Source organism: Cynara cardunculus (genome assembly GCF_001531365.2).
Source record: "Cynara cardunculus var. scolymus isolate 2C chromosome LG 10, CcrdV1, whole genome shotgun sequence".
NCBI classification, from domain to species: Eukaryota; Viridiplantae; Streptophyta; class Magnoliopsida; order Asterales; family Asteraceae; genus Cynara; species Cynara cardunculus.
The window spans coordinates 20,784,141-20,811,733 of record NC_037537.1 but is presented as its reverse complement, the minus strand read 5'-3'; the positions used below and the strand labels follow the sequence as shown (position 1 = coordinate 20,811,733).

The 27,593-nt window shown below is 31.7% G+C and overlaps 2 protein-coding genes across 3 annotated transcripts; one reads left to right on the top strand and one right to left on the bottom strand.

Moving 5' to 3' along the window:
- Nucleotides 1-4,546: 4,546 nt before the first annotated feature.
- Nucleotides 4,547-6,762, bottom strand: LOC112518840 (glycolipid transfer protein 1). The gene is made up of 6 exons (XM_025126602.1): nucleotides 6,645-6,762; nucleotides 6,378-6,433; nucleotides 6,081-6,211; nucleotides 5,258-5,393; nucleotides 4,691-4,822; nucleotides 4,547-4,582 (listed from the first exon to the last, which is right to left on the bottom strand). The coding sequence occupies exons 1-6, from the start codon at nucleotides 6,760-6,762 to the stop codon at nucleotides 4,547-4,549; spliced, it is 609 nt and encodes a 202-aa protein (XP_024982370.1).
- A 15,185-nt stretch (nucleotides 6,763-21,947) lies between these two features.
- Nucleotides 21,948-27,099, top strand: LOC112519570 (transcription factor bHLH153). Of its 2 annotated transcripts, none has more exons than XM_025127767.1 (7): nucleotides 21,948-22,021; nucleotides 22,104-22,179; nucleotides 24,211-24,329; nucleotides 25,108-25,173; nucleotides 25,359-25,424; nucleotides 25,979-26,026; nucleotides 26,725-27,099. In XM_025127767.1, the coding sequence occupies exons 3-7, from the start codon at nucleotides 24,231-24,233 to the stop codon at nucleotides 26,857-26,859; spliced, it is 414 nt and encodes a 137-aa protein (XP_024983535.1). In that variant the 5' UTR covers nucleotides 21,948-22,021; nucleotides 22,104-22,179; nucleotides 24,211-24,230; the 3' UTR covers nucleotides 26,860-27,099. The 2 variants fall into 2 exon arrangements, with proteins under 2 accessions (XP_024983535.1, XP_024983536.1); XM_025127768.1 differs by having other exon boundaries at nucleotides 21,962-22,021; nucleotides 22,123-22,179.
- The last annotated feature ends 494 nt before the right edge of the window (nucleotides 27,100-27,593 follow it).

The following is a 27,593-nucleotide window of genomic DNA, read 5'->3' as shown; positions in this document are numbered from 1 at the left end:
TGTTCGTGCATGATGTTCGTTGTAGGTGGTTTCATATGTAAATTAGTTGTCAATAAGATGAACATATTTGAATCTTCATGTCATTATTAGATGAAGATCAATTTGAGATATTGTAGGATTTGTAACTCCCAATTAAAATATTTGGGAGTTACATAAGAATGACTAATGACCTAAATACCCTTATCATTAATATGTAAGTTACATTTTAACCAAACCCAAAGATGCAACATTATTGGTTGATGTGGGTTAGCAAAGTTTGCACAAAATATTGAGTTAATATTTGAACCACCCTCTATATATATAATGTATATGTATAGGTAAAGATTCAAACGAGAATACATTCACAAATTAGAATCCTAAAAAGCTGAAACATCCGCAAATTCATTTTTCTTGTTGATTTCTTCTGTCAATACATTTCCCTACATAATTGGAATTCATTCATTGGACTAATTTTCAAAAGAAAAATATTTTTTTATCCCGACAGCGATGTTAAAACGTATGTTGAAATAGAGAACATAAGAGAGAAAATGTGAAAGTCTTCAGATTGAGAGAAATCTTTATAGTTCTTCATAAGAGATATAACTGATATTTTATTTTTTCTCACCAATAAGAGATATTTAAAATAAATTTTTGCGAGAGATAAATAATATTTTATTAAATGAACTGAATTTTTAATATCATAGTTAATGATAGAACTGATTAATAGAGTAGTTGTTAGAGTTTAATATAATTTTTTTTGCAGAGATTTTGACTTTTGATACTTTATTTTAGAAAAGGCTATAACATAGCTGTATAGATGTCATTTCGTCTCCAATGGGGGGACACCAAATTTGGTCTAGTGAATAGTAACATACCAATTTTGGTGTATTACTATTTATTTATACCAAGTTTTACGTCAGTAGAAAAAGATAAAAAGAAATATACCAATAAATCTTACGGGTATTTGATTCACATAATGAAATTTGATTGAATTGAAATCCTTCAGAGGAATTTGATTTTGAAATTCATTATCTCTCATAAATATGGAGTTTTAGAGATTTCTCCAAAATTTGGAGCTCTCTCTTCTTTTCTCTATTTTAACATACAAAATAACTATTGTAGCAAAAAAACTGTTAAAATCTCACTTTCTCCATTATAGCATAGACGTTGGAGATGCTCTTAGAAGAGAGAAACAATATTTTATTAAATGTATTGAATATTTTAATAACATGGTTAATGATAAAATTGCTAAAATATAGTAGCTATTGAAGTTTAATATAAATTTTTATAAAGATTTTAATTTTACATACTTTATTTTAAAAATATTTTAACATAGCTATTGAAGATACTCTTGTCCACATAAAAACAGAAAACAGGTCAAACACACAATTCAATTATTTTGTTATTGATTTATTATATGGTTTGAGATATGTTGATTGGATACTCAAACACATTGTTTTTTAAATAATGTAACATCATTTATAAAAATAATCAATTATTGACAAATGGTGATGTCCACAATTTCACACATTTAGAAGGTGTTTGGGATTGCTTATTTGAAACAACTTATGCTTTTCTATAAAAACATTTATCAATTTATTATAAGTCAGAAGTGTTTAACTTCTTCAAAAACTTTTTATTACCGGTTTGACACCGGTATAAGTTGTTTATCCAAACACTCAAAAATGCTTATTAGCTCTGTCACACCGGAATTAGTCAATAAATTATTTTTATAAGCAATCTCAAACACCCCTTTAAATGGTAATCTTGTAAAATGAAAAATATGTAATTTTTTTAATGAATTAAACATTTTTTTAAATAAATAAATTTTTGTATTATTTGAAATCAAATAAAGTGGTCCTTAGACCTATAAAAACGACTCAGTTATTATGGTCAAAAATCAAGGAGAAAAATCTGAATATCCGATATGTTTTCATAATTTAAACGGTTGATTTTTTTTGGACATTTATTTTCAATAAATAAATCTTTGCATTTATTGAGATCGAACAAAATAGTCTTTTTAACCTATAAAAATGAATAGAAAACCAAATTGAGAAAAAGGAAGGTTTTGTGATGATTTTGAAGTATTTTATACTGATCTCTCAAAAATTTCAATCTAAGTTAAGTACAAGTTTTTGTACAAAAACGTAACCTAATATTCTTCTAAAAAGAAATTTTTTACATAAAAAAAGATGACAACCGGACATGGGCGGAACTACCCGAAAGGTAAAAGGTTCCGGTTCAACCACTGGAATATCTTGGTGAAAGGTGAACCAAGGGTTTATGTTAAAAAAACACATACTTTCATCTCTAAGTTTAACTCAAATGTAGCTCAGTGGAATATTTATGTTCAAAATCCCGATTTAAGTAGTCATTTATTTGGTACCTCCCAAAGAGCAGGAACTGCCATTTTAGCCAACAGTTCATCACGGAAGGACTCACTAAGTCAGGAGGAGATCTCTCGAAAAGTAATTAGTGCGCATTTCAGTACTTTTTTCTTTTCTACTGCAATTTCTGAATTATTATCGGTGGAAGAATTGAGATTTTTTTCTAATAGGAGATAAGGGTATTTTTCTTTGACGATATAAAATTCGTCCACCGGGGGAAGCCCACTAATTTGACTCTCGAAACAAAATAAATATTTTTTTTGACTTTTCACAGGTCTTGACCTAAGAAGAAGACTCGTAGGTGATAATGTATATATCATTTTTGATGAGACTGTATTTTTTTGGTGATTATTGTTGTATACTGATATGTTCTAGTATTTTTTTTGTGATAGCACTCAAAATAATTACTGGACCTGCCTCTGGAAGGAGAGGAATCTTGAGTGAGTTCTTTAGGGCCGTTTACCAAACGTTTACTTGGAAACTGAATAAATTTCTTTATCATGAACATGACAAGGGCCAAGAACCTTACCGAGTAAGAGCGACGAAAAGGATGGAGAGTCTTACCCGATAAGTGAAGATTACGACTCTTACCCAGATAAGAGCTTATCCGATAAATTGTTGTATTCAATATGTTTTGATATACTAAAATCTTACTCATCAAAATAATTTATAGTGTTGACTTCTATAAATAAGTACTTACCGGGTAAGCATTTAGGTAAACAACCTCTGACGATAAATATGAGTTTCTTCTCCAAAATAAAATAAAATGTGTTTTATATATTTATTTAATATTATTGAATAGGTCCTTCAACAATGCCATAAATGCTCTGCTACCCTTTTAGAATAGCAAATTTTCATTTGTAACCCCTCTATGATTCTTTCAACCACAAACTTTCCAATATAGTCGCTTTTCGTCCCTTACAAGTCCGAAATGTTTCACTTTAATCCAACAAAGCGAATAAAACAAGTTAGAACGTGTCTGGTCAAGATTGATGAATTATCTAATATATTTCAACAATTTTTATTCCCCTATTTGTACATATCTGGTAGAGGGGCACATTCAATCCCGCCTCTCTATTACTTCTATAAGAACGGCATGTTTCAAGGTGTGAAGTGAAAGAGAAGGATGTCATAACTGACAGTAAAAATCACAATTATGTGTCTTTACAGTTAAAGAGAATAAAAAATGGCATGAAAATAGTCGTATCTATCTCACGACTCGCCTGCTTCTTGACCACTCTCACTCTCAGTGGGTCCCATAACTTCTTATATATTCCTCTGTTAGTGGGATAGACACATCTTTTGATATATATTTTGTAAATGGGATATCAACATCTTTTGTATATTTTGTAACGGGTTGGGCACAACTACTATGTATAATTTATTATTTAGAGAGAAGTAACGAGCCAGAAGATCTGTAATGATTTTGTGTGACAATTTCCACAAATTTATTTTTTATAGTCAAATGATGTCATTATTTCAAAAAACTCCAAGTGCACCTCTAATGCACATTGGTTTTTGTTATGGACTTTACGACTCGCGTTGTTTTCATTGATCAACCATATGATGTCTATGTATACTTTCGGTCTTACAAGCTCCATATAACATTCTACAACACATGACCAGAAAGGGTATGAAAATGGTCATTTAAATCGTTCAACCGATGTGAAGATTTTGTGTCGTAGTCTTGGAATCTCTATGATTATATGGTCTCTTCTTTCTAATCATTTTGCGTGACAGACCTAACCTCAATTGATGTACTCAATTGAAGTTAGGTCTGTCCCTTTTGTTGTTCTCATAAAGATATCAAATCAAATCAAATAAAATCAGTAAAAATCATATGGAGTAGGGTCCTGAAAGGGTAGAATGTATACAAATCTAGTCTCTATCCCAAGGAAGTAGATAAGTTGTTTCCATGAATATCCCTGACTTGTCGTTGGAGTAAAAATCTTTGCATGAATATGAAAACAACATTCACGAATTCCAGATGACCTTCGAATAATTCGTTTGAATAAATGAACATATTAGCAACAAAAGTTGATTCATTTGTGAATTTCTAATTAAAAGAAAGAAACAGAATATATTGAAGCTAGGAGATGAGGGCATTCGAAATTTTAAAGAAATGATGCAAACCGAAGGTTTAGCTCGGAAGGTCACAATCGCCATGGAGATTTCTTCCGTCATGCCGCCTTCATAGAATCCAAGCCGCACGAATGCTGTATCATACGGGATTAACAAAGTTTGTGAAAATGCATGGATACAATCGGGTAAATAATGCCTTAATTTTGATGATCAATGGAAATCGATAATTCGATATGGCTTACCAGAAACTTATGTATCTGAGCCAAAAGTGGTGAAAAGGATGCACAAAATTTGTCCATATCAGCATACACATCTCCTTTGCTTGCTATGACCTCCATGAACTTCTTCCTATCAGGGACCAACTTGATGGCAACCTACATGTGGAAGTTCATATATCACATTAGATACAATTAACACATTAACACGTGGAACCCCGCTAGATTACTCTCCAAAATAGTCATGCAAAAGAGAAGGGAGGTTCCAAGTTCCATTGTATATTGTGGAGAAATTTTCCAAGTCTAGCCAACATACCCTCTCCAACAGAGGCTAGACTGACACAGATTGTACAAGAGTGTCGAGTTGGCACCAAATGAGCACAAATTGTCCTAGAGTGGTAAACTTTAACTATAATACCATGTGATAATATGTGGAACCTTGTTAGATTACTCTCCAGAAGAGCCCTTGAGTAGAGAAGGGAGGTTCCTAATATTAAGTATAGTTGATGTGGGACTCCAACAGGTAACATGTAAAAGAGCCAACTTTCAACTCATCTGAATCGAGGCGAAATGATGAATACAGGTAAAACTTACTGTAAAACTTGAACTTGCTATCCAGCCATGCCATTTCTTCAAAGTCTTGCTGTAGGAGTCATTACAAGCTTGTTGCATTGACCAATCTTGATGTTGGTATAAGTTACGGAACAACTCCACCAAGAAATCCATTGCTCTGCAGAACCCATAGAGTTAAGTTCAAACTTTAAGGGAATCCAATGCTGATGAAACTATTTTTTCACTCAAGGTTTCCGTCATGGCAGCCCTATATATGTTATATAAACCTAACCTGTGGTGGATCCCGGGTGACAAAGTAAAAGCCTTTGATATAGATCATTCATTTTTGAGTTATTACGATTTTGCTCTTATTTGGATGAGAAATATTTGGTTGAGGACAAAACAAAAACTTGTTGTCCTGCATTTGGCGCAACACTAAGGGACAACTTTCATCTTACTTCTTCAAGGAGATAATTCTTAACCAATAGAGTTGGTTTTATGTTGCCAGACTATAACAGCATTTCATGCTTCCTCGTTCGCAAATGCATCATATTTATAGAGAAGAACAAAGCAGTTCGCAAATGCATCATATTTATAGAGAAGAACAAAGCAGTTAACATGCCTGTGATTTGTTAGTCTGAACAGGAGGACGACTGGTGTGTTTCAGTCTGCTTGTTTAATGTTCATGTTTAAAGTATACCAATTTTACAAAATAGGCCAGGGGATCGAGATTGGTCAAGCTTATATGTAAAGGAACCTGAACGAGCCACATTTAGTCCTAGCCATGTGATTAGTAGACAAAATCTGATGACACACACACATGCAATAAGTACCTTTATGTTAAAATCGTGTCAGAAGCTAGTACCTTGTCAACCAAAGAAGACCATTGGTACAACTCGATGAACTCTTTGCAGTTTTCGTCTCAACTTCAGCTTGTACCAGAGCATATAAGTAATTGAATCTAGTTGGGTTTCCAGTGTACTTAGAATCCAATCTCTACAAGTAAAACGAACACCCACATAATTCATGTAAACAGTAAAACGAGGAAGTTAATATATGAAGAGTAAGCAACAATGGAGTATCTGATGACAGATTCTGTTCATAAACTTGGAAAACAAAAACGTAATGGATTCAAGAAAGGATATGCATAGCTTAAGCTTACCGAGATATTTCCACTTATATCAGATTTCACAACAGCCATGGCAGCACCAAATTTATCTAGAATTAAAACGAACACATAAACCATAATATAAACTCATAGCTAAAATTCAGCTCATCGAGCATGGTCTTCTTTAGTCTGCAGAATCCTATAGAAACTCAGAGAAATTAATTTCGAGTTTATTGATCAGTTTTCAACCCACATTGAGTCTGTAGTTTTCTAGATAACAAAATTATAGTACAAGAACCCTAAAACGACACAGGATCGCACCTAGAATAGGCAGCAACATTTTGCAGACGTCCAAGAAGGGCTTAGTCAAGATTTCATCATGATCAGACTTGATTTTCTTCATTCCTTCTATCGCAGGTGTAAACACCGTCTCCTCCATATCTGATTAAATGCCTTAATTATCGCATGAAATTCAAATAATCTCAAGAACAAATTAACGGCAGCCCTAAAACACAATCTTCAATATATGCTAATTGGAAACAAGTTTCATCTTGATCAACTACTATATTTTATTCATAACAAAAAGAGAAGAAAATGCAGCCGAAAATCAACATGAATGATGAATTCAACGAGATTCATCTACATCCAACGTAAGAATGCATGTGATATATGAATGTAATCATGCTAAAAACACATCCTACCATCAAATTAACAAAAAATCTAACGAGGAAATCAACGGCGCTGAATGTATTATCAAGTAAACCTAAATTTATTCCTAAAATGAGGTCGGGATGAAGAAGAAGGTACGTACCTGATGTTGTAAGAATATGGATTATAGATGGAAAGGATGATGATGCAGGTTAGAGAGCTGAATTACCTAATTTACATACATATACGGCACTAATCAATGAAACAGAAATTATGCCTATTTTCTTATATCGGATTAATCAAAATTATTCCAACTTGAAACAATTTATGCTTTTTTTTTTTTTTTTATAAAAGTCTTTTATCAATTTATTATATATTAGATTGGTTTAATTTTTTTTAAAATTCTTTAATACCGGTTTGACACCGATATAAGTTGTTTATTCAAACACTCAAAAGTGTTTATTATCGGTATCACATCATAATAAGTCGATAAGTCATTTTTATAAACAATTCCAAACACCCCCTAAATCCCTGGTTACTAACCTTGTTAACAATTTCCGTTAGAATGAGGGCAGTTTAGTCTTTTTATCTATCTTCTTAAATATCTTTTAAAAAATATATATTATTTCTTAAATTATATATATTATATTTTTTAAATTTATATATTGTTTATACTATTATTATATGGTTCATAATAATATATAAATTAACAAACAATATATCAATTAATATATAAATTTAAAATATATAAAATTTATTTAATATATAAATTTTTTATAAAATATAATATATAAGTTAAGAAACATTAATAAATTATATATTGTTTTTTTAAAGGATGTTTAAGACCAGGTGAAAAGGCTAAAGTGTCCCTCATTCTAACGGAGATTTTTAACGGAGTTAGTGATTAGGGATTACTTTCATAGCAAAATGAGAACTACATGGACGATTTCTAAACTTATTAAAGTTCAAGTCCCACTTTTAAATATTACACTAAATCTCATGGACCAAAATTAGAGTTTACTCTCATGTTTATATGTTATATTTTGGAAAAGTTCAGTTGCAAACTTGATTTTGACAGTGAACACGACATGTTTCGCAACATAAATTATTTATTCCTTGATTTAGAGCATAAATTAAATTTGCAATTGAACACGTCTCCTGTATATAATATATATATATATATATATATATATAAAGAATGGTTTAAACGAGAACACATGTGATTTACATAAATAAAACACTTGTTAGTGTATCATTTTGTTTGAAGTTACAGTTTAAAAAAATGAGACATGATTAAAATATGAAATAAATATTTATCCCTTTTTAAGAATATCGAAGACATTCAGGGGTAAAATGGGAAAAAAAACTACGAATCACATAATGAACAAACAAAGATGATGATTGTGGATGTAATCATCACTGGTTTTTGATTTATCACGACAACACATCATAAGAAGTCTTCTATTTATCAAATAATTATCACAACAAAATCATGCCATAAAATTGTTAATAAATACTAATTTATTTTAATTTTTATTATGAGCTAATTAATTTGAAGATTCAGAAGTATTCTCGCATTTTCGTAAAATAAACAATAATCGATTGTGTTATCTACAGATGGCCAAAGTCAAATATGTTGCTGCCACTCATGCATGTACACAAATAAGGGCCATTTACCCAAGCGTCCAAATAATCGTTCACTTGTAAGAGTCAATACTCTAACTTACTTTGTCAGATAAGATTGTAGTCCATCAAAATGGTATCATATGTAACAATTTACCCGATAAGCCCTTACCGGGTAAGAGTCGTCACCATTGTTTACCAGGTAAAGATCTCCATCTTTGTCATCGCTCTTAATGGTAAGATTCTTAGTTCTTGTCATGTACTTCCATAAGGTAAATAACCTGATAATCGTTAACCGGATAAAGTGTTAACCAAATAAACGTTTAGTAAACAGTTCTCAAGTCAGATGAAATGATTGTAATCTTGAGGTACATTTAACTGTGTTTGAATTATGTGTTACTATAACTGTTCAACTAATCTGAATAAATAACGTATTTTTCACTCAACACAAGCACACTCAGCTTTGTCAGCACTTTCAAAGATAATCTGACAAGACATTCTTACAAAAACATTGATTTTGAATTTGATATATGAAATTGACGTACCATATATTATTGCTTGAAAATAAATCATACCCACGTAACATACAAATACGTTGTTAGTTATATATACATACCAAATGAACGATTATACCTGTGGTCAGATGTGAATCTATTAATTTTCTCAAATGGTGGCATCATTTGACTATAATAAACGAAGTTGTGGATATTAAAAAAAATCATCGTTGGGTTGTTGATTGGTTACTTCTTTTGTATGCGAAGTCTTATGTTTGAGTCTTTTATAACAAATTTTTTTTCCAGAATTACAATAAACCTAAAATTAACACTAAAAACTAAGAAAAATAATTTAAATAGGATTTGAACCCGTAGCTAGGATGAGAGAAAAGTTGTTCAAATCAACTTTGCCAAGACAAACATGTTCATTATTATAGTTCCAACATACATACATACATACATACATACATACATACATACATACATACATACATACATACATACATACATACATACAGGGGTTCATTCAAGAGAAAACTGATTAGTTTGTGATAACTGTGAGATCCAATCTCAACCACGAATCAAGGGATAAATTAGAAAATTAATAATTATGGTAGTTTGAGTTAAAATTATAATTAGAGGGCATATTAGGTATTTTTTTTAAAACTCCTCTCTCCTCTCTCCAACCTCCAATCTCCGGCCTCCGATGAACATTAATCCAACAGGTACCAAGTAATCACAAAGATACACAATGTGATATATTGTGATACCATTGTAATACCAACTATGATACCAACTCAAACCTTAAAAACATAGATACACAATGTGATACCCATTGTAATACACAATGTGATACTCATTGTGATATACTGTGATACCGATTTCACCGGAGGCCGGAGATTGGAGGTCGGAGAGAGGAGAGAGGAGTTTTTAAAAAAATACCTAAGATGCCATCTAATTATAATTTTAACTCAAACTACCATAATTATTAATTTCTTAATTTATCCGTTGATTTGTGGTTGAGATTGGACCTTACAGTTACCGCAAACTAATCAGTTCTCATTTGATTAGGCCCTCATATATATATATATATATATAGAGAGAGAGAGAGAGAGAGAGATGAGCAATCAAATGAAAACCGTCCTCATTAGTGTAAACCAATCTCATCCATCAATTTCATAATTATTTTCACTTACTCCATGCACCAATTTTCACCATATATGAAACCGGTTTCATGATTTTTTTATATTCTATTACCAATTTCATGGCTTTATTAATATAATAACTTACGATTTTCATGAATCTTGACAGTAATAAACCAAAACACAATATAAGAAAATCCAATTTTTAATATTATAATTTAATTAAATATTTAAATGTTACCATTTATAAAAATTTCCTTTATTATGTTACCTTAATTAAGATCTATTAATAACTTCCATATTTAATAAAAAACAATGCAAATGACCAATATACCCTTAATGATTAAATTTAATTAGAAAAAAATGGAATTTTCCTATTGGTCGAAATTAGTTTACACGGTTTCTAAAAATTGCACGGTTTTCATTTGAATGTGCTCCTCTCTCTCTTTATATATATATATATATATATATATAGGCCTAATCAAATGAGAACTAATTAGTTTGTGGTAACCGTGAGATCCAATCTCAACCACAAATCAATAGATAAATTAGGAAATTTATAATTTTGGTAATTTTTAATTAAAATTTTAATGCAAGGACATTTTAGGTATTTTTTTTCTCCTCTCTCCGTATCCGGGCCTCCGTCCCCCGGCCTCCGGCCACCGTCTCTTATATGTGATTGGGTATCACATTGTGGTCGTTTGTGTGGTTGATCAGATATGTAACACAGTGGTATCACAATGCATCTTATATGTGTTTGAGTATCACACTGTGGTATCATCGAAGTACGGTGGCCGGAGGTCGGAGGACGGTGGCCGGAAGACAGGGACGGAGAGAGAAGAGTGGATAGAAAATACCTAAAATGTCCTTGCATTAAAATTTTAATTAAAAATTATCAAAATTATAAATTTCCTAATTTATCTATTGATTTGTGGTTGAGATTGGATCTCACGGTTACCACAAACTAGTCAGTTCTCCCTTGAATGAGCCCCTATATATATATATATATAGGATTGGGTTTATGTGAAACCATCATGTTTTTGTGAGACCCGTGAGACCATTTTTTTACATTTGAAACTTCACAGTAAAACAATTAAAATTAAGTAGTGGCCCGTGCCACCGTATCTTATCAACTACGTTCGTCTCTACTGTTGGTATTAATGATTCAAGCATTAACGAGGTACTTGCATTTGCATATACTTCAAACACAAAATAAATATTGTTTAACATAACAAGTCGAACACTTTAACATTATTTTCCGACTCGGTACATTCGAAAGTTCAATTAAAAATTTTGAGTCGAGCCATACAAGGATATACTTTTTTGAGTTGAAAATATAATCAAAATATCGAGCTCGAGCATAAAAACAAGTTAACCAATCTCAAATTTGAAACCATAAACGAGTTTATAAAATATGAATTTAAAGTCATAATATATAACTTAAGTCAAACTGAAACTTGATATTATATTTTCCTAATCAAACCTAAGAGGCCGTTTACCAAAAGCTTATCGGATAAGCACTTACTGACAATAGTCATATTGTTCATTTACTTTATCGTTAACATTTTCTGACATTAAACTGATTTGTTGGTAAGCTTATTTTACCTAATAAGGGGTCGTTTACTAAACGTTTACCCGGTAAGTACTTACTGGGCAATTTTCCTTACCGGATGAACATGACAAGGGGCAAGAATCTTACCCAGTAAGAACGATGATAAGAATGGAGAGTCTTACCTGGTAAGCGAGGGTGATGACTCTTACCAGGTAAATTGTTGTATAAGATACGTTTTGATGTACTACAATCTTACCCGATAAAATAAATTATAGTGCTGATTTTTAACGATAAGTGCTTACCGAATAAACATTTAGGTAAACGACCTTTTAAGTGTTTATCGGATAAGATTTTTTGTTCTTACGCCTTTTATCGTTAGTTTTTGCTACACTCGCCTGATAAGATTGGTTACACCTAATAAGCACTTCGTGTTGGTATAAACTTGTGACATTAGTTTCTTTTGTTAATTTTTTTTATTGATAATAATAAAATATTAATTAAATTAGTCAATAAAACTTTTTTGAGACAAATTTCAAATAATTTATGTGAGAAGGAATCAATATAAAATATATTTTAATAAAAATAATAATGGATCAAAAGAATAAAATTGTAGCTAATTAACAAATCAAGCAATTTAAAAGTTAGTTCAAAAACGTATTCAAATATTGTAAGATTTATTTTAAGATAATTAGAAGGGTACTCGCAGAATACAGCGGGATACATCTCGATTTTAATGTTTTTTTTTCTTAGTCGATGTTATAATACGGTTTTATGTGGTTTTTGAGAAAGCGATAACGTTTTTATTTTTGAATAAAATATAAATATGAAGATATCATAAAAAAATATTGATATTAGTACCAGACTAACTATTTAATTTTTTTTGTATTTCTTTTTTGTTTAATAATATAATTTTTTATAAAGATAATAATTAAGTATTTTGTCAGAACTTAATGATTATCTCAATTATATTTTATTTTTTTATATTGAAAAATAAATATTTATCATCTATTTAATTATGTTTATCTGAAGTTAGTTATACGAATTCAAACATGAAACCTTAATAAGTTGTATCTATACACAATTAACTTGTAATCTTAAATTTTAAGTAATATGCATCAATAAACAATAATTCATATATTTAATAAAATACTTTATAATATAATATAGGTTGAATCATTAATTTAATAAATAATTATTTAAAAACATATATTATATATTAATTATTTATTATAAAAAATAAAAAAAAATTATTGTCCATCCACCTGACCTTGACCCGACAAGTTTTGACACACCTCGCATATTTGCCGTTCTTAATTTTGTTTTATTATGTGTAGTTATTTGATTATTATTAATTAAAATCTTTATTAAATTATGCATCAAATTAAATGATATATTTTAAAATTAAAATATGAATAAAAGATAAAAATAAAAGAGAGAAATGCAAATTTATGATTTACATAAATTAACGAGTAAGGTCTTTGAAGACAATTATTCATAAGGGCTGTCTAGTTTCATCTCCTTTCCCTCAATTTTCAATTTCAATAACGGATTTGGTAATCACAAGGGTAGTGTTTGATTGGTTTGAGTTTGGCCTGTTTGGGCTCCAAATGTCAAAAGTGCTTGGAAGTCTCAAGTTCAAATCTAAGGAGGAATAAAAATCCCCTTGTGACCACGGATCCGGGCTACCCGTAAAGCAGGTAGTTGTCCTGAGATTAGTCGGATCGCATAACGGGTTATATCCAGATTAATAAAAAAAATAACGGATTTGGTTCCTCATGTTACTTTTCATTTTTATAATATATTTGGTCCCTCGAACCACTTTTCATTTTTCATAACAAATTTGGTCCATGAAACTAATTTTCATTTTTATAACAGATTTGATCACTCTCTCAACTTTCATTTCAGTATTTGGTCCCTCCCTGCAATTAATAAAATTTGGTGACACAAACTTATATCTTCTAGATTTAATGAGCAAACTAATTAAATAAAATTTGAAACTTATATTTTGTCATTAAATATTTTATCTTTTTAGAAACATTACTTTCATAAAATTCTTTGACTCAAACAAAATATAATTTTGAAATATTTTGTTTTAATATGTTGAAAATTAAAAAAAAAAAAGTTTTGAAACTAAGGGGCCGTTTACTAAACACTTAATTGATAAGTGCTTATCGGATAAATTTTCTTATCGAATGAACATGAGAAAGGTCAAGAATTTTACCGGGTAACAGTAATGAAAAAGATAGAGAGTCTTACCCGGTAAATAAAGATGACGACTCTTACCCAGGTAAGTACTTACCCAGTAACTTGTTGCATTTGATATGTTTTGATGTACTAAAATCTTATGTATCAAAATAAATTATAATGTTAAATTCTATCGGTAAGCATTTAGGTAAAACGGCCCCTAAAAAACCGACAAATTATTAAATGACGAGACATAAAAATATTAAGTTTAAGTAATTTACTAAAGCTAATTAATAGATGAAGATATTATATTTTATTTAGATATAAAAATATAAATGTAACAAAATTCAACGTCCACTGTTAATAACAGTTAATATCATAATATGTATATATTCCAAAATCAATATTGTAATTAAATAATTGTTTCTTTCTAATAATTATAAATCATTTTTAAACTTAAATGTAAATATAAAATTACTAAAAATAAAAAAAAATCTTATTTTGAATAGAAAAAAAATCATTTTCTTTAATTAAACAAACTATTTTACGATTATTTTCATTTATATTTTCTTATTTTGTTTTACAATGCGATTGCTTAATATGTATTTGTATTACAATGTGAAACTCTTTTACGTGTAACCTTTGTTGCATAAACATGTTAGAAATATTCACATTGTAAAACAAAATATACTAAACAAACACATTGCAAAACAATATTCTAAAACATAGTCTTAGATGGAAAAAAATCATATAAAATAACACATGATACACTAGTTGTCAAAGTTATCATAATTTCATGGATTCCCAAAAGAAACCCCCTTACATATTCAATATCCTCTCTTCAATGTGGATTTTTCTTTATTAACAGGTGGTTCTTGTATTAATGGTTTTTTACACGCTCTTTTTTCACAATTTCTACCTCCGATTTCTTTTCCGAGATTTGATTTGTATTAATATGGAAGACTTCAATGAATACTAGTTAAGAGTTGCAAAATCATTGAGCGTTTCATAGAAAAACAAAAATTCCTTCCACATAAATCATACATTTAGGACCTGCTGCAATGAACACCAGTTACGACCCGTCAACCATCTTTTTGAAATCAAGCTTATTGATACGACCATGTTTCACTAAAACTGTTTTAGTTGTTAAATCTACACATCAAAGGCCTTTGTCATCAGACCGTTTCATTATTGGTGAAGATCACAGATTTATATCTAGGGATTGGAACAGGGTGGGGATAAAGCAGGGTTTGCCTTCCTCATCCCCATTCTGTCCCCATTCCTCGATGAATGGTGCAAAGCGGAAGGAGATCGATGGTTGTAGTTGATGGTGGAAAGAAAAGTAAGATATATATATATATATATATATATATATATTGTAAAATGGGCCTGGGATTAGTCCATGCATAGTCTAAGACACCCTTCCAAACAAAGGGCACAGGACAACTGTCTTTTCTGTATACTTTCTCTGGTTCCGCTGCTACCGCAGGCTTTATGCAATCGATCGGGCCTAATTCAGGTTCTATAATTTGTCAAAAGAACAACTTTGTAGATGAGAAACATTGTCCACATCCCCATTCTGTGGCGGGTAGAAGTAGTGTATCCAAAATTTCCATTACAACAAAATTGGTTTTATAGGACGCTTAAAATGTCTAAGCAATCTGATAAAATACTTTATATAAATTAAGTTTGTAGGATCAAACCAAAAGAAATCATATTTCAAAAGAGTTACAGTAGATTTATATGACTCTTTTTAAGTGTTTTAACAAGTTTGTTAAGACATTTTTAAAATAAAGTGTCGTATTAGCTAATTTATATGACACTATTTGAAAAAGTGCCCTATAAACGTACACATGTGTCCTATAAAAATACAGTTTATATTAGAATGTGTCATATAAAAAGCTAATAGAACAATTTATTTTAAAAGTGTCATAAAAACGTTTTATAAACCTATTGTAATGCTTTTAGATATATGCTTTATAGGTTGGTCCTATAAACTTATGTTCTATAAAGTATTCTATTGGGACGCTTAGACATTCTAGGCGTCCTATAAAACCAATTCTGTTATAGTGTTCCCATATCCAGAACTCGGTTATGCGAGATTCCTTGACTAAGTTGGGGGAATCGGGCCATCGGAGATGGGTCAAGTTACCATCCCTATTTGTGTACAGGAACCCCAAATAATTTATGAATAGTAATTCAACTAAAACATGTGAGAAACGCCTTAATGATGCTTATGACGTGTTAATGTAATCTTTGATAGGACTCAATGACCATATAAGATGCACTACAACAAAATCGGTTTTATAGGACACTCCTAAATCCTAAGTGTCCTAATAGACATCTTTATATGACCAAAAAAATAAAGTGTAAAAATGTTGTAATAAGTTTATATGACCTTTTTTTGACGTCGTAATAAGTTTTTTAGAGCACTTTTAATATAAAACGTCTCATTATCAACTTTATAGGACACTTTTGAGAAAATGTCCTATAAACACAATTTTTTATAGGACATTTGTTTTTATAGGACAATTTTTCAAATAGTGTCCTATAAAGTTGATAATGGGACGCTTTATATTAAAAGTGTCCTAAAAAACTTATTACCACATAAAAAAACTTCATATAAACTTATTACAACATCTTTAGATATGACACTTTATTTTTTGGTTCTATAAACTAAGTCCTATAAAGAGGTCTATTAGGACATTTAGAATTTGGGAGTATCCTAAAAAACCAATTTTGTTGTAATGATGATAAAAGACCATAATTTGTTTATAACACTCTACAAACTGTACGATAGAGTTATAACATGTTATCGTCGGTAAGAAAGAGATACTATTGACAATGATTATATAGATAGATAGATATAGATATAGATATAATGTCATCTATATGTAAAATCCTTTTAGTCCATGACCCTAATCTTTAACCAGCCCACATTTCCGATCAGATTTTTGTATTGATTCCTTAAAACGTACAAACAATCATCATTGATCATGCTTAAAAAACGGCATATGTTTTGCTTTTCATATGTTATGCTTTCCGTCACATGGAGTTCCATATTCGCGCATAGAATCCACAAGTTAATGGTCTCCCCTCGTGTCCATGATTTATATTCTAATCACACGTTCCGAAAGTTCAAAAATACTTCAAAAACCATATTTCATGCCATGATTTATGTTCGTCTTGTCGTAACATATCAAATGGTCAAACGATAGGATCCACCACCTACCATTCCTTTAAAATTTTAAATGGTCTTTCTTACAACCGACAATATATAATAATCATTTGGAAAATTGACTTCTTTGTCAATTCGGTTACTTGCAGTACGATATAATGTGCATTTTACGTTTTTTCTTTGCTTGACCACTTATTCATGTCTAAATATGATCAGGAATTTATGATTCGCTTTAATATTGAATGATGGGAATAGCTTGATAAAGTGTCTTCAACTTGAACTCTATGTTTTTTTGACCGTTTAAAGACTTTATTGTATTACCATATATATATTTGGTTGGGTTCACGTGGGATCAAGAGTTTTTTGTGAGACCCGTAAGACCAATTTATGTTCATTGATCAACTTTATAAGCTAATGATCTAATGGTCTAAAGTTGCACGGTGACAATTTTGTGATTATTGAGAAGTCTCGTGGCAATCTTATGATTATGAATGTTCAGATTGTAAATTTAATCCAATGGTTGAGAATTGGTCTTACGGGTCTCACGAAAAACTTTTGATCTCACATGATCCCAAGTATGTATATATATATATATATATATATATAATATAGTTTGTTTTAAATACAACCCATCACATTTGTACAACCAATGCAACCCAATAAATTGAGATGTTTATGGAAATAATGAGAGCTTATTTATTATGATTTAAATATTTATGTAAGATGAATAGAGTTCATTAATTATGATCAATACTTTATATTATGAAACAGTCAAAACTTCTATGAAATCACATATTCATCAAACTAAATGGACGGTTGAGATTAAGTTGTACAAATATAAATGGTTGTATAATTACTCACATCTCTCTCTCTCTCTGTGTGTGTATATATATATATATATATATATATAGGGTATATTTCAAATGCAACCATATCTATTTGTACAACCAATGCAACCCAATCAATTGAGATATTTATAAAAATGATGAGAGTTCATTTATTATGATTTGAATATTTATGAAAAATGATTATAGTTTATTAATTATGATCAATACTTTATATTAGAAAACAATCAAAGCTTTTATGAAATCACATATTCATCAAATTAAATGGACGGTTGAGATTGAATTGTATTGGTTGTACAAATGTAAAGGGTTGCATAATAATACACACACTCTCTCTCTCTCTCACAGACACACATGTATATATATATATATATATATATATATATATATATATTATGAAAAGTATTTCACGAAAAGCAAAGTTACAAGGGTGGTCCATAAACTTTTGGTCGGTTACATTTTTCATCCTTGGGTTCTAAGCTCACAAAATTTTGTTCATTCAAAGGCTCTATCTGTTATACAACCGTCTTGACACTATTGACGGGTTTTTTATATATCAGAACTTAACAAAATTAGAACGAAAAAACCATGATGTTAGGTTTTTTCTGCCAAGACTAACAATTTTACGTACATGAATGCTTTCACATATGCATTTCTCCGTATTTATGTAATTACGTTATATCTGTAATCTCAAAGTTAGACACATGAATCAAGGTTCATGCATAATGCATTCATTTATTCTTAATTGTGTTCTGATTCCATGTACACATACTCATAAAGTAATGACATGCGTAACATTCGATGTTGATGTGGTGTTTGAATGTACGTTTAAAAATCAAATATTCTTATAATTAATTATGTAAAAGTTAAGAGAGAGATCTATAATTTATATATCTTTGATAATCACATTTCTATAGGATCTTTTTACTTGGTTATCCAGATATGGTTATAATTGATCGTTAATAATCAGTTAACAACCATAAGGATGGTGTCTGATTGGTTTAAGTTTGGGTTCCAAAGGTCAAAAGTGTCTAGAGGTCCCAATTTCAAATCTAAGGAGGAATAAAAATCTACCTGTGCCCATGGAGGTTCAAATGTGGTGATTTCGAGCTACCCGCAAAACAGATGATCATCATGAGATTGGTCGGTGTTGCATAGCGGGTTGGATATCTATGTTAATAAAAAATAATAACCAGTTAACCAAAAACATAATCAATTTATTTGAATACTCGAAACTTATTATTGTGACTCTAAATTGCAGTAACATATTACCATGCTAGACTACAGAAAAGAAAGGAAAATAATATTTTAATTTTTCCTACCAATAAAAAGCACTAAAATCAAATGTTTATGAAAAATAAATAATATTTTATTAAATATATTAAATATTTTAATAATATAATTAATGTTAGAATCTCTAAAATATAGTAGTTCAAGAAGAAGGAAAATGATTGCATAGAGGAACTCTCAAACATTTGTCCGTGAAAAAAAAGCAGAAAAATTAAACGAATGATCTCCCTACCTAACAAGGGGATTCACTGCAAAATACTAGCTTGGCTCATTTGGTAGGGCTTTTGTAATTCTATGCTACCGAAAATGGCCCATTTTTTAGTGAGATTATACGAGCAAATGCCAGAACCAAAATATGTCATTGCTATGGGAGTACGTACAATTACAGTTGCTATTTGACTCAGACCTGTACAAAAAAGTTCAAATTTCTACCAACATAATTGGAGGTTCCAACGATGATTAATCATATTCTTCCGGAGGAAATCAAATAATTTCTTGGAATTTGTTCTGGGGCCTTATACACACTGCCCATCACACTATGGGAGCTGGCTATGTCCGAAGTCGTTACCTTAACCGCAAGGAGGGAGATGCCTCTAGTCGAAGTAACTACGAACTTCGAATTCAAGTGTAGTTAGATGTACAAAAGATTTTTACTTTTAATGCTGCATTTTAGAAAGAAAAAATATAGCATATCTGATGAGGATGCCCTAAGTTAGTAGAAGGACTTATTTGTCAAAATATGTTACTTTTGGGTCTATAACGCAAGTTGATAAAAACCTCAAGGACTATTTATGTACTTTAGCCCAATCTCCGTAGTAGTAGTTGAAGTTAGGACAAGAGAAAAGCGCGTGGGGCCATCGAATGACCAAAATCGGCAATATATTGACTTTTGCGTGCGGTTTACAAACTGAGTCCCCACTGAAGCTTTCCCGTGCATCTTTCGCTCTGATCAGGACAGGTGTCATAGAATCTGATCTAACGGTGTAGATGGAGAGTTAAATCTGCGAGTATGCGATAAGAGGGTGAGAGGACATTATTTAATAAGTGGGACCCGTTTTATGAAACGGAAATCGCCTTCGATAATATTGATGTGGATTTGGCGCTAAAACTTAACAAACTTCCAACGTTTTAAAACAACAATCATCCGAAATAGCAAATGTGATTAGAAATAATGTTGAATAACGGGTTGCTTACCAAACATTTATCCGGTAAGCATTTATCGGTAAATTTAATAATATTATTTACTTACCGGATAAGATTTTAGTCCACAAAAATGGTATCTTATGCAACAATTTATCCGGTAAACGCTTAATGTGGTAAGAGTCGTCGCCCTCACTTACCAAATGCTTACTCTGGCAAATTATATTTAAAAATGATTTATTCTTTTTATTTTTAATTAAGAATATGTGAAATGTAATCAAATAAATTATATTTAAAAATCGAGTATTTTATTCCTTTTAATTATCATTAAGGATGTTATATATTTCAGTGTTTCCAACCTTCGTACTATCTTCCATTTGAACCACCCCTTAATAAATCGTATGTTAATTTTATATGTCAAATATAAAATAATAATTATATTTGATAATAAGAACAACGTCGTTGTTGTTGACAACGATTATGTTTGATTGTAACAGGCTTCCAATGCAATCCGGTGCCATATACCATACACATGTTCAATTTCGAGGTTGAACACAACAACATTGAAAACCTAATTTGAATTTGGTTTTAGGTTAAGGATGAATCTAAATTGAAAACCTATTTGTTTATTTGTGTGTATATGTATGGATTTGAGACCACGTGAGACTAGACTGTTTTCGTGAAACCATTTTTTTATATTTGAAACTTTACAACAAAATGTTGTGAAGGTAACTTTCACATTGTTTTTACTATGAAGGTTCGACATTTTTTTATCTTCACAACATTTTGCTGTGAAATTTCAAGTATAAAAAGTGGTCTTACGAAAACAGGTTGGTCTCACGTGAACCCAACCTTATATGTATGTATGTATGTATGTATGTATGTATGTATGTAACTCTGGTTGAAGCGTTAACCGGTTACCATGCTGATGTGACAAGTGATGTGGTATCTAACTCAATATTATTTGATATTCAACACAATTTCCTACCATCATTTGGCACATTAACATGATAATCGGTTAATGCTTCAATTGGTTACCCGGATACTTAAATGTTTAAAACTATACATCCTAGATACCAAAATAAAAGTTTTGAAAGTACATTATTCAAAATAAAAATCAAGTTAAAGTATATTACTTTTTCATAAAATTTATTATTTTAATTTTATGATAAAAAGTGTTATTCAAAAAGTATGTTTTGATCTGAAAAACAAAAAACAAAAAACCAAAATGAATGAATATTGAATTATTACTTTAAATTAAAAATCAAATTTAACCATGTCACATTCTTCACTATTTGACTTTGGAGTAAAATTTTAACCATAGTTAGGCTAGTAAACTCAGGTGAATGGTTAATAAACCACTCCATTTACCAATATAGTTGGATATTAGCTGTCAAATGCCATAATATATTATGTTAATTATGACGTCATCTTACTTTTTCATCTTTTTATGTTATTTTATTTAATTGATAACCCTTTTTTATAAATAGCCACTCAAAAAAGTCTTTCAAAATCCCTTTCCCCCTCTGCTCCTCTATACACACTGACCCCCATCCTCACGGCTTCCGGCACCGGCAATCATCTCCGGCGACCGATTGTTTGGTATCGTTTGAACAAATTGTGCAGAACTAAAATTAACTCAACTTAAACTTTGTGTTTTGGCTTAATCTGATTGCATATATAGAGCGATTTGTTATGAACAGAGGATCGGTGATGAAACTTGCGTTGAAGAATCGGTGAATGCTCGCGGAATTTGATAGGTAAGTTTTGATTAGTTATTTTGGAGCGAATTTATGCTTTTTGCTGTGATTTATGTGTGTGTTTTCGTCGCTGTGATTTTGTTAACCCGTTTATTGTTCGTGGAGCTGTTGAATTGCAATCCATATACTTGTGTTTATGATTTTCGCAAATTTTGGAGGTTATATATGTGTGCATGGACAAATTATGATATTTTTATCCAGGACGAAGATCTCGTGAAAAGGAAAAAAAGGAAAGTTGAGAACATTTAGGATTGTCTTCTAGGGTTTTGTGGAAGGTAGCCCTCGGGTTTAGAACATTCACCAGCATTGTTTTTAACTTTTGATTTTTTAATTGGAAATACTGCCAATGGTGCTTGGGCCGTTGAAGTAACGAAAATGATTATTTTCTCTAATCCTGGGTTTAATGTTGGTTTTAGAGCTTTTTGTAGTTGGAGGGGGGACATAATCACATAGATAATCATCAAAATTACAGTCAATGTCCTTCTAGAACTCGGTGCTTAGTTAAGTTCTTGTTTAGCTACTTGCTTTGACATGCACAGTTGATCTTTGTTTACTGATGCACCAGAAGAACACATGTCCTCCATGGCTCCATACTTGCCTACCCTTCTGAATAAGCTTGATGGCTTCCACAGTTATCTAAATATTAATATGTTCTCTGCTTTCAAGCTTAGATATATCATATATTCAAATATGATATCATCTGTCAGTATTTAATTCTAATCATGCTATCTAGGGACCCATGCTCAAATATAATAATGTTGATACATACGCAAGGTGGCTTCTTTTCTAAATGTACGATTCCTTGCACTATCCTTTTGTTGAAATGTTACATCTAGCATGGATTATGATAAGTAGCCTTTAGAAAAAGACAATAGATGTTTAATCATATTGGAGTAAACAAATGTCAAATGTAAGACAATAGCAACCTGTCTGATGTTTTTTTAATGTGATGTTTGTTTTTTTGTTGTTGAATTGTCAACCCAGTGATTTAATGTTACTTGCCTTCACTGGCACCGGAACCTTGTGGGTATCTTATTCTTTTATATAAATAAATTTATTTTATGTCGTAAGCAGCTTCGTGGAACTTACATACATGTTTCTTTGATGCTTGGCTTCTTGCGATCAATACTTGATAACATGAGGGCAAATTAGACTTCCAGTTTAAGCTTGTTGTTTTATGTCGTTGCTGTTCTACCTTCCTTGGAACAACTTGTACGTTTTTTCAGGAACGGCAATGGGGCAGATATGGGTCCATAGATCATCCTGCCGTACCCGTCCCACATCCTATATTCACCTCCAAAATTTGGCTCACTCTAGCGTTTACACTAACCCTATCTTCCCCGAGTTCTATTCCCGCACAATTATCCATCCCGACCACGACCATAATTTTTATATCATATTGGATTTTATTACTCACCAAAACCTATAAAATACCAGTAAAAACTTTAAAATGTAGACGTATATTATGTTTTCAATACAAAAAAAAAGAATATACTCACAAAAGAATATACAACATATGTTAAGCATTTGTTATTGTACACCTTATGCATTTCTGAACAATGATTGCATATACCATCTGAGTTTGAAAGCATGAACTTGAGTAGATTGAGCTGAGTATATTTCAAGCATTTGGATTCTTTTACGGAGCTACACTCAAGGTGAAAATTTTATTTCTTTTTGACCCTAATCCTAATCCAATTAATGATCTTACATGCAAGTCGCACTTGAGCAGCTTACTGCTTGATTAAGTTTGGCTCGTTTACAACCCTCTTGGCACTTGGGGATGAGATATTTGCTGAAACAAATCTGGTGTAATAATAAAACTAAACTATCTAATATATATATATGTGTATATATATATATATATATATATATTTTATGTTCTGGTTCTGAACTGTTTGAAGCTAGCCAAGGTGTTGTTGTACTATGGGTTTTCTGCATATTTGGTGGTATATTGAAGACATTCACAGCTTGCATATTATATTATTTCGTTTAGAAGGCCTGACAGGCAGCTAATGTTTGTGACATAAGGAATAGAGCCGGTGGTTAAAATGATGGAACATAAGCGAAGTCCAGTATCTGTTGAGCAGGGGAGTCTTACTTCTTTGACACCAAAAAGGCACAAGGCTGGTTTATCCATCTCCTCCAAGGTTTCTTCTTGTTCCTTGCTCTGCACCCTTTTCAAATCCACATCTTATCACATGACGTGTGCTTCTGGGGAAGTTCATATTCACAATGCATTTTCGTATGGATATGTCATGGTGTCTTCACTGAAGTTACTAATTGACTACAAAGTTTTAGAGCAAATTTATATAAAATATATATGGAATCCTGACATAGCAGTACATTAAGGGCATCTTTTCCTGATTGCATCCTTGAAGTGGAGAAATGAGAAAATTGCACTTCCTGTTGGAAGTTAAAATCGCCCCTATAGGAGGTGAATATTGATAAACTAAATAAGAGGAATATAGTAAAAGATAAGATTTGAGTTATGGGGACATTCATGCCATTGTCTACTTGGTGGCAATTTTTTTTTCCCAGAATTAATTATTCTATTCTCTGCAGTTTTGTTGTATTCGACACAGTTTTTTCATAGCCAGGGGTTGCCACTGGAACAACCGCTCCACTCTTTGGAGTAGAGGTCTAGTCTGCATACATCCCACAACCCAGATCCCACCTCGGTCATCCTACATCCCACCCCCTGGACCCACCTATGAGTGAGATATATTTGGCTAGTTTGGTTTGATGGGATGTGTTCTTTCTATAGCATCTCCATAGGGTGGTGTCAGTTAGTAAACTTACTGTTCTTTCCTTTCACATTCTTTTACTTAGAATTATGGTCTGAATGATTTAAATTGTCCATATATACTATGTAAACACAGAAGCTGTTGAAGATTTCATCTTCATTGTTTTTGACTTTCTTAATAGGAAAGAAAAGAGAAGGTTGGTGAACGGATAGCAGCCCTTCAGCAGCTCGTCTCCCCATATGGCAAGGTACATCTTTAGAAGTTTTAAGGGCTACGTGAGAAAAGATACTCTTTATTGATGGCATATACATATTGAAGGAACATAAGTCGTCTATATATTGTTTTTAATGAACTTTTGGTACTATTGTGCATCTTACAGATGCTAGTAATTAAAATGGATTATTTCTCTTATATAAGGTATGTTAATTGCAGACAGATACCGCTTCTGTACTTCTCGAGGCAATGGAGTACATACGCTTTCTTCATGAACAAGTCAAGGTTTGCCCCTGCTCATATCAACTCACTTTTTTATAGCTGTACATAGACATGACATACCAACAGCATGCAAATTTTGCCCCGGATTCATCATACCGTCAAAACCAGTATATGCATATCCACCATCAAAATATTAATCTGTCAATCAATGTATATATATATATATATGTATGTATGCATATTGAAATTCATATAGTATATATGCATATAATGGTTCTCACGGTTCTTAGAGTATTTATGGTTCTCATTTGAACGGTATTCAGTTGCAAACTAAACAGCAACATTATTTTGGAGACAAAGTTTTAATAAAAGTATTTAACTATTATCGAACCATTTGAAAATATAGGGGAAACATGTGGGACCCAAGAAATCAATGCTATCGATTTTTTTCTAATAAATACTAATGGGCAAATATGGACTTTTTGGACTGAGCTGCATCTTTATTCTCATCATAAATGTGAGATTGGATATGTACCAACCCTTTAAGCTTTGATCATCACTCCAGACACTTGTGTAGCTTAAATCTTTTGCCTTCTTAATTCTCAATATTGTTTCAGGTGCTGAGTGCTCCTTACCTTCACAACAACTCAACAGCTCAATCTCAGGTGAGAACCAATAGCGTTAGAACCAAGTTAAAGCTCCCAGGATGCGTTTGGTATGCAGGACAGAACAAAAACTTTGTTGTCCCATGTGTGGTACGACATTAAGACCGGGACATGACATAACCGAGTGGGACAAAAATACATTTTTTATTCAGTCCTACCAAAATAGATAGAACAAAAATTAGGGAGATGATACAATATTGATAAATCACTACAACACCCATGATGAATTCAAACCATAAAAACCTTGCAAAATTCTTTCACCCTCCTACCTCACTCTTGTTATGTCGAATCCCCTTTGCCTACCAAATGCACCCCATAAAACTAAATCCTTTTCTTTATCCGGGTTGGGTTCCGGTGAGAATATGGAAGTTAAGGTGAGAAGAGATCTCCACCCTTTGATCAATCATAATTGAAGATCAACATTAATGTGGTGCACTGAGATGCAATTCTTGTGAGAAGCACAATTCTTAAGGTGGGGGTGAGATTAAAAGTTACAAAGGGTCCAAATCTTTTCTTATGCTTCTCACTTTAACTCCTATTCTCACACGATCCTTCGTTTTCTCTATCTCATGTATATGTGATATGTATGCATGCAAGCAAGCATATGTCCCATTATTCGGCTTAATGTTATTATGTATGAAGTAAAGAAAGATCAGGCGGTGAACTTCTTGATGGATTTGCTGTAACGGGTGTTGTAGGAAATAGATATGTATAACCTGAAAAGCAAAGGGTTGAGACTGGTTCCGATTTCGTATACAATGGGAGTTGCGAGCAGCAACGGCGCAGATATATGGGCCCCAATCAAGACCAATAATAATTCCCCGAAAACGTAGAAGAAAACTGACAGACGATGTAGATTTAATCGGTTAGGGGGAAGAGTTATATATATATATATATATATATAATATATATATGCATAGCAAGTCAAGTAAAGCAGCATCCAAGGATAATAAAGCATCGGATTATAGGTATTCAAATGATGGGGGTGTTGTATATTGTAATGATCTCAAATGGAGATATGATGAATATTACATGATATATGATATGAGAAGCATAATATTATATGAATCTTTTGCATATATATATTATTTTATAATATAAATCAATCACATATATACATATATGTATACATATACATACATGTAAGGAATTGAATTATTCAAGATACTAAAGTGGAAACAATACATTAGTTATTGATGTAGGACTAGTAGTGAGCCTTTCGACCCAGCACCTTCTTGTTAGATGCCATGGGTGGCATGACCATGGGTGGCATCACCATGGGTATGGGTGGTAGTGGTATGGCTGGCATTGGTGGCATGACCATGGATATGGGTGGTATGGCTGGCATTGGTGGCATGACCATGGGTATGGGTGGTAGTGGTATGGCTGGCATTGGTGGCATGACCATGGGTATGGGTGTTAGTGGTATGGCTGTCATGGGTGGCATGACCATGGCCATGGGTGGCATGACCGTGGGTGCTTTGCAGCAGGTAGTGATACCACCTTGGCAGCATGGTATTCCTTCAATGCCAACAGATAAAACCATAAAAGCGGTTATGATTGCCAC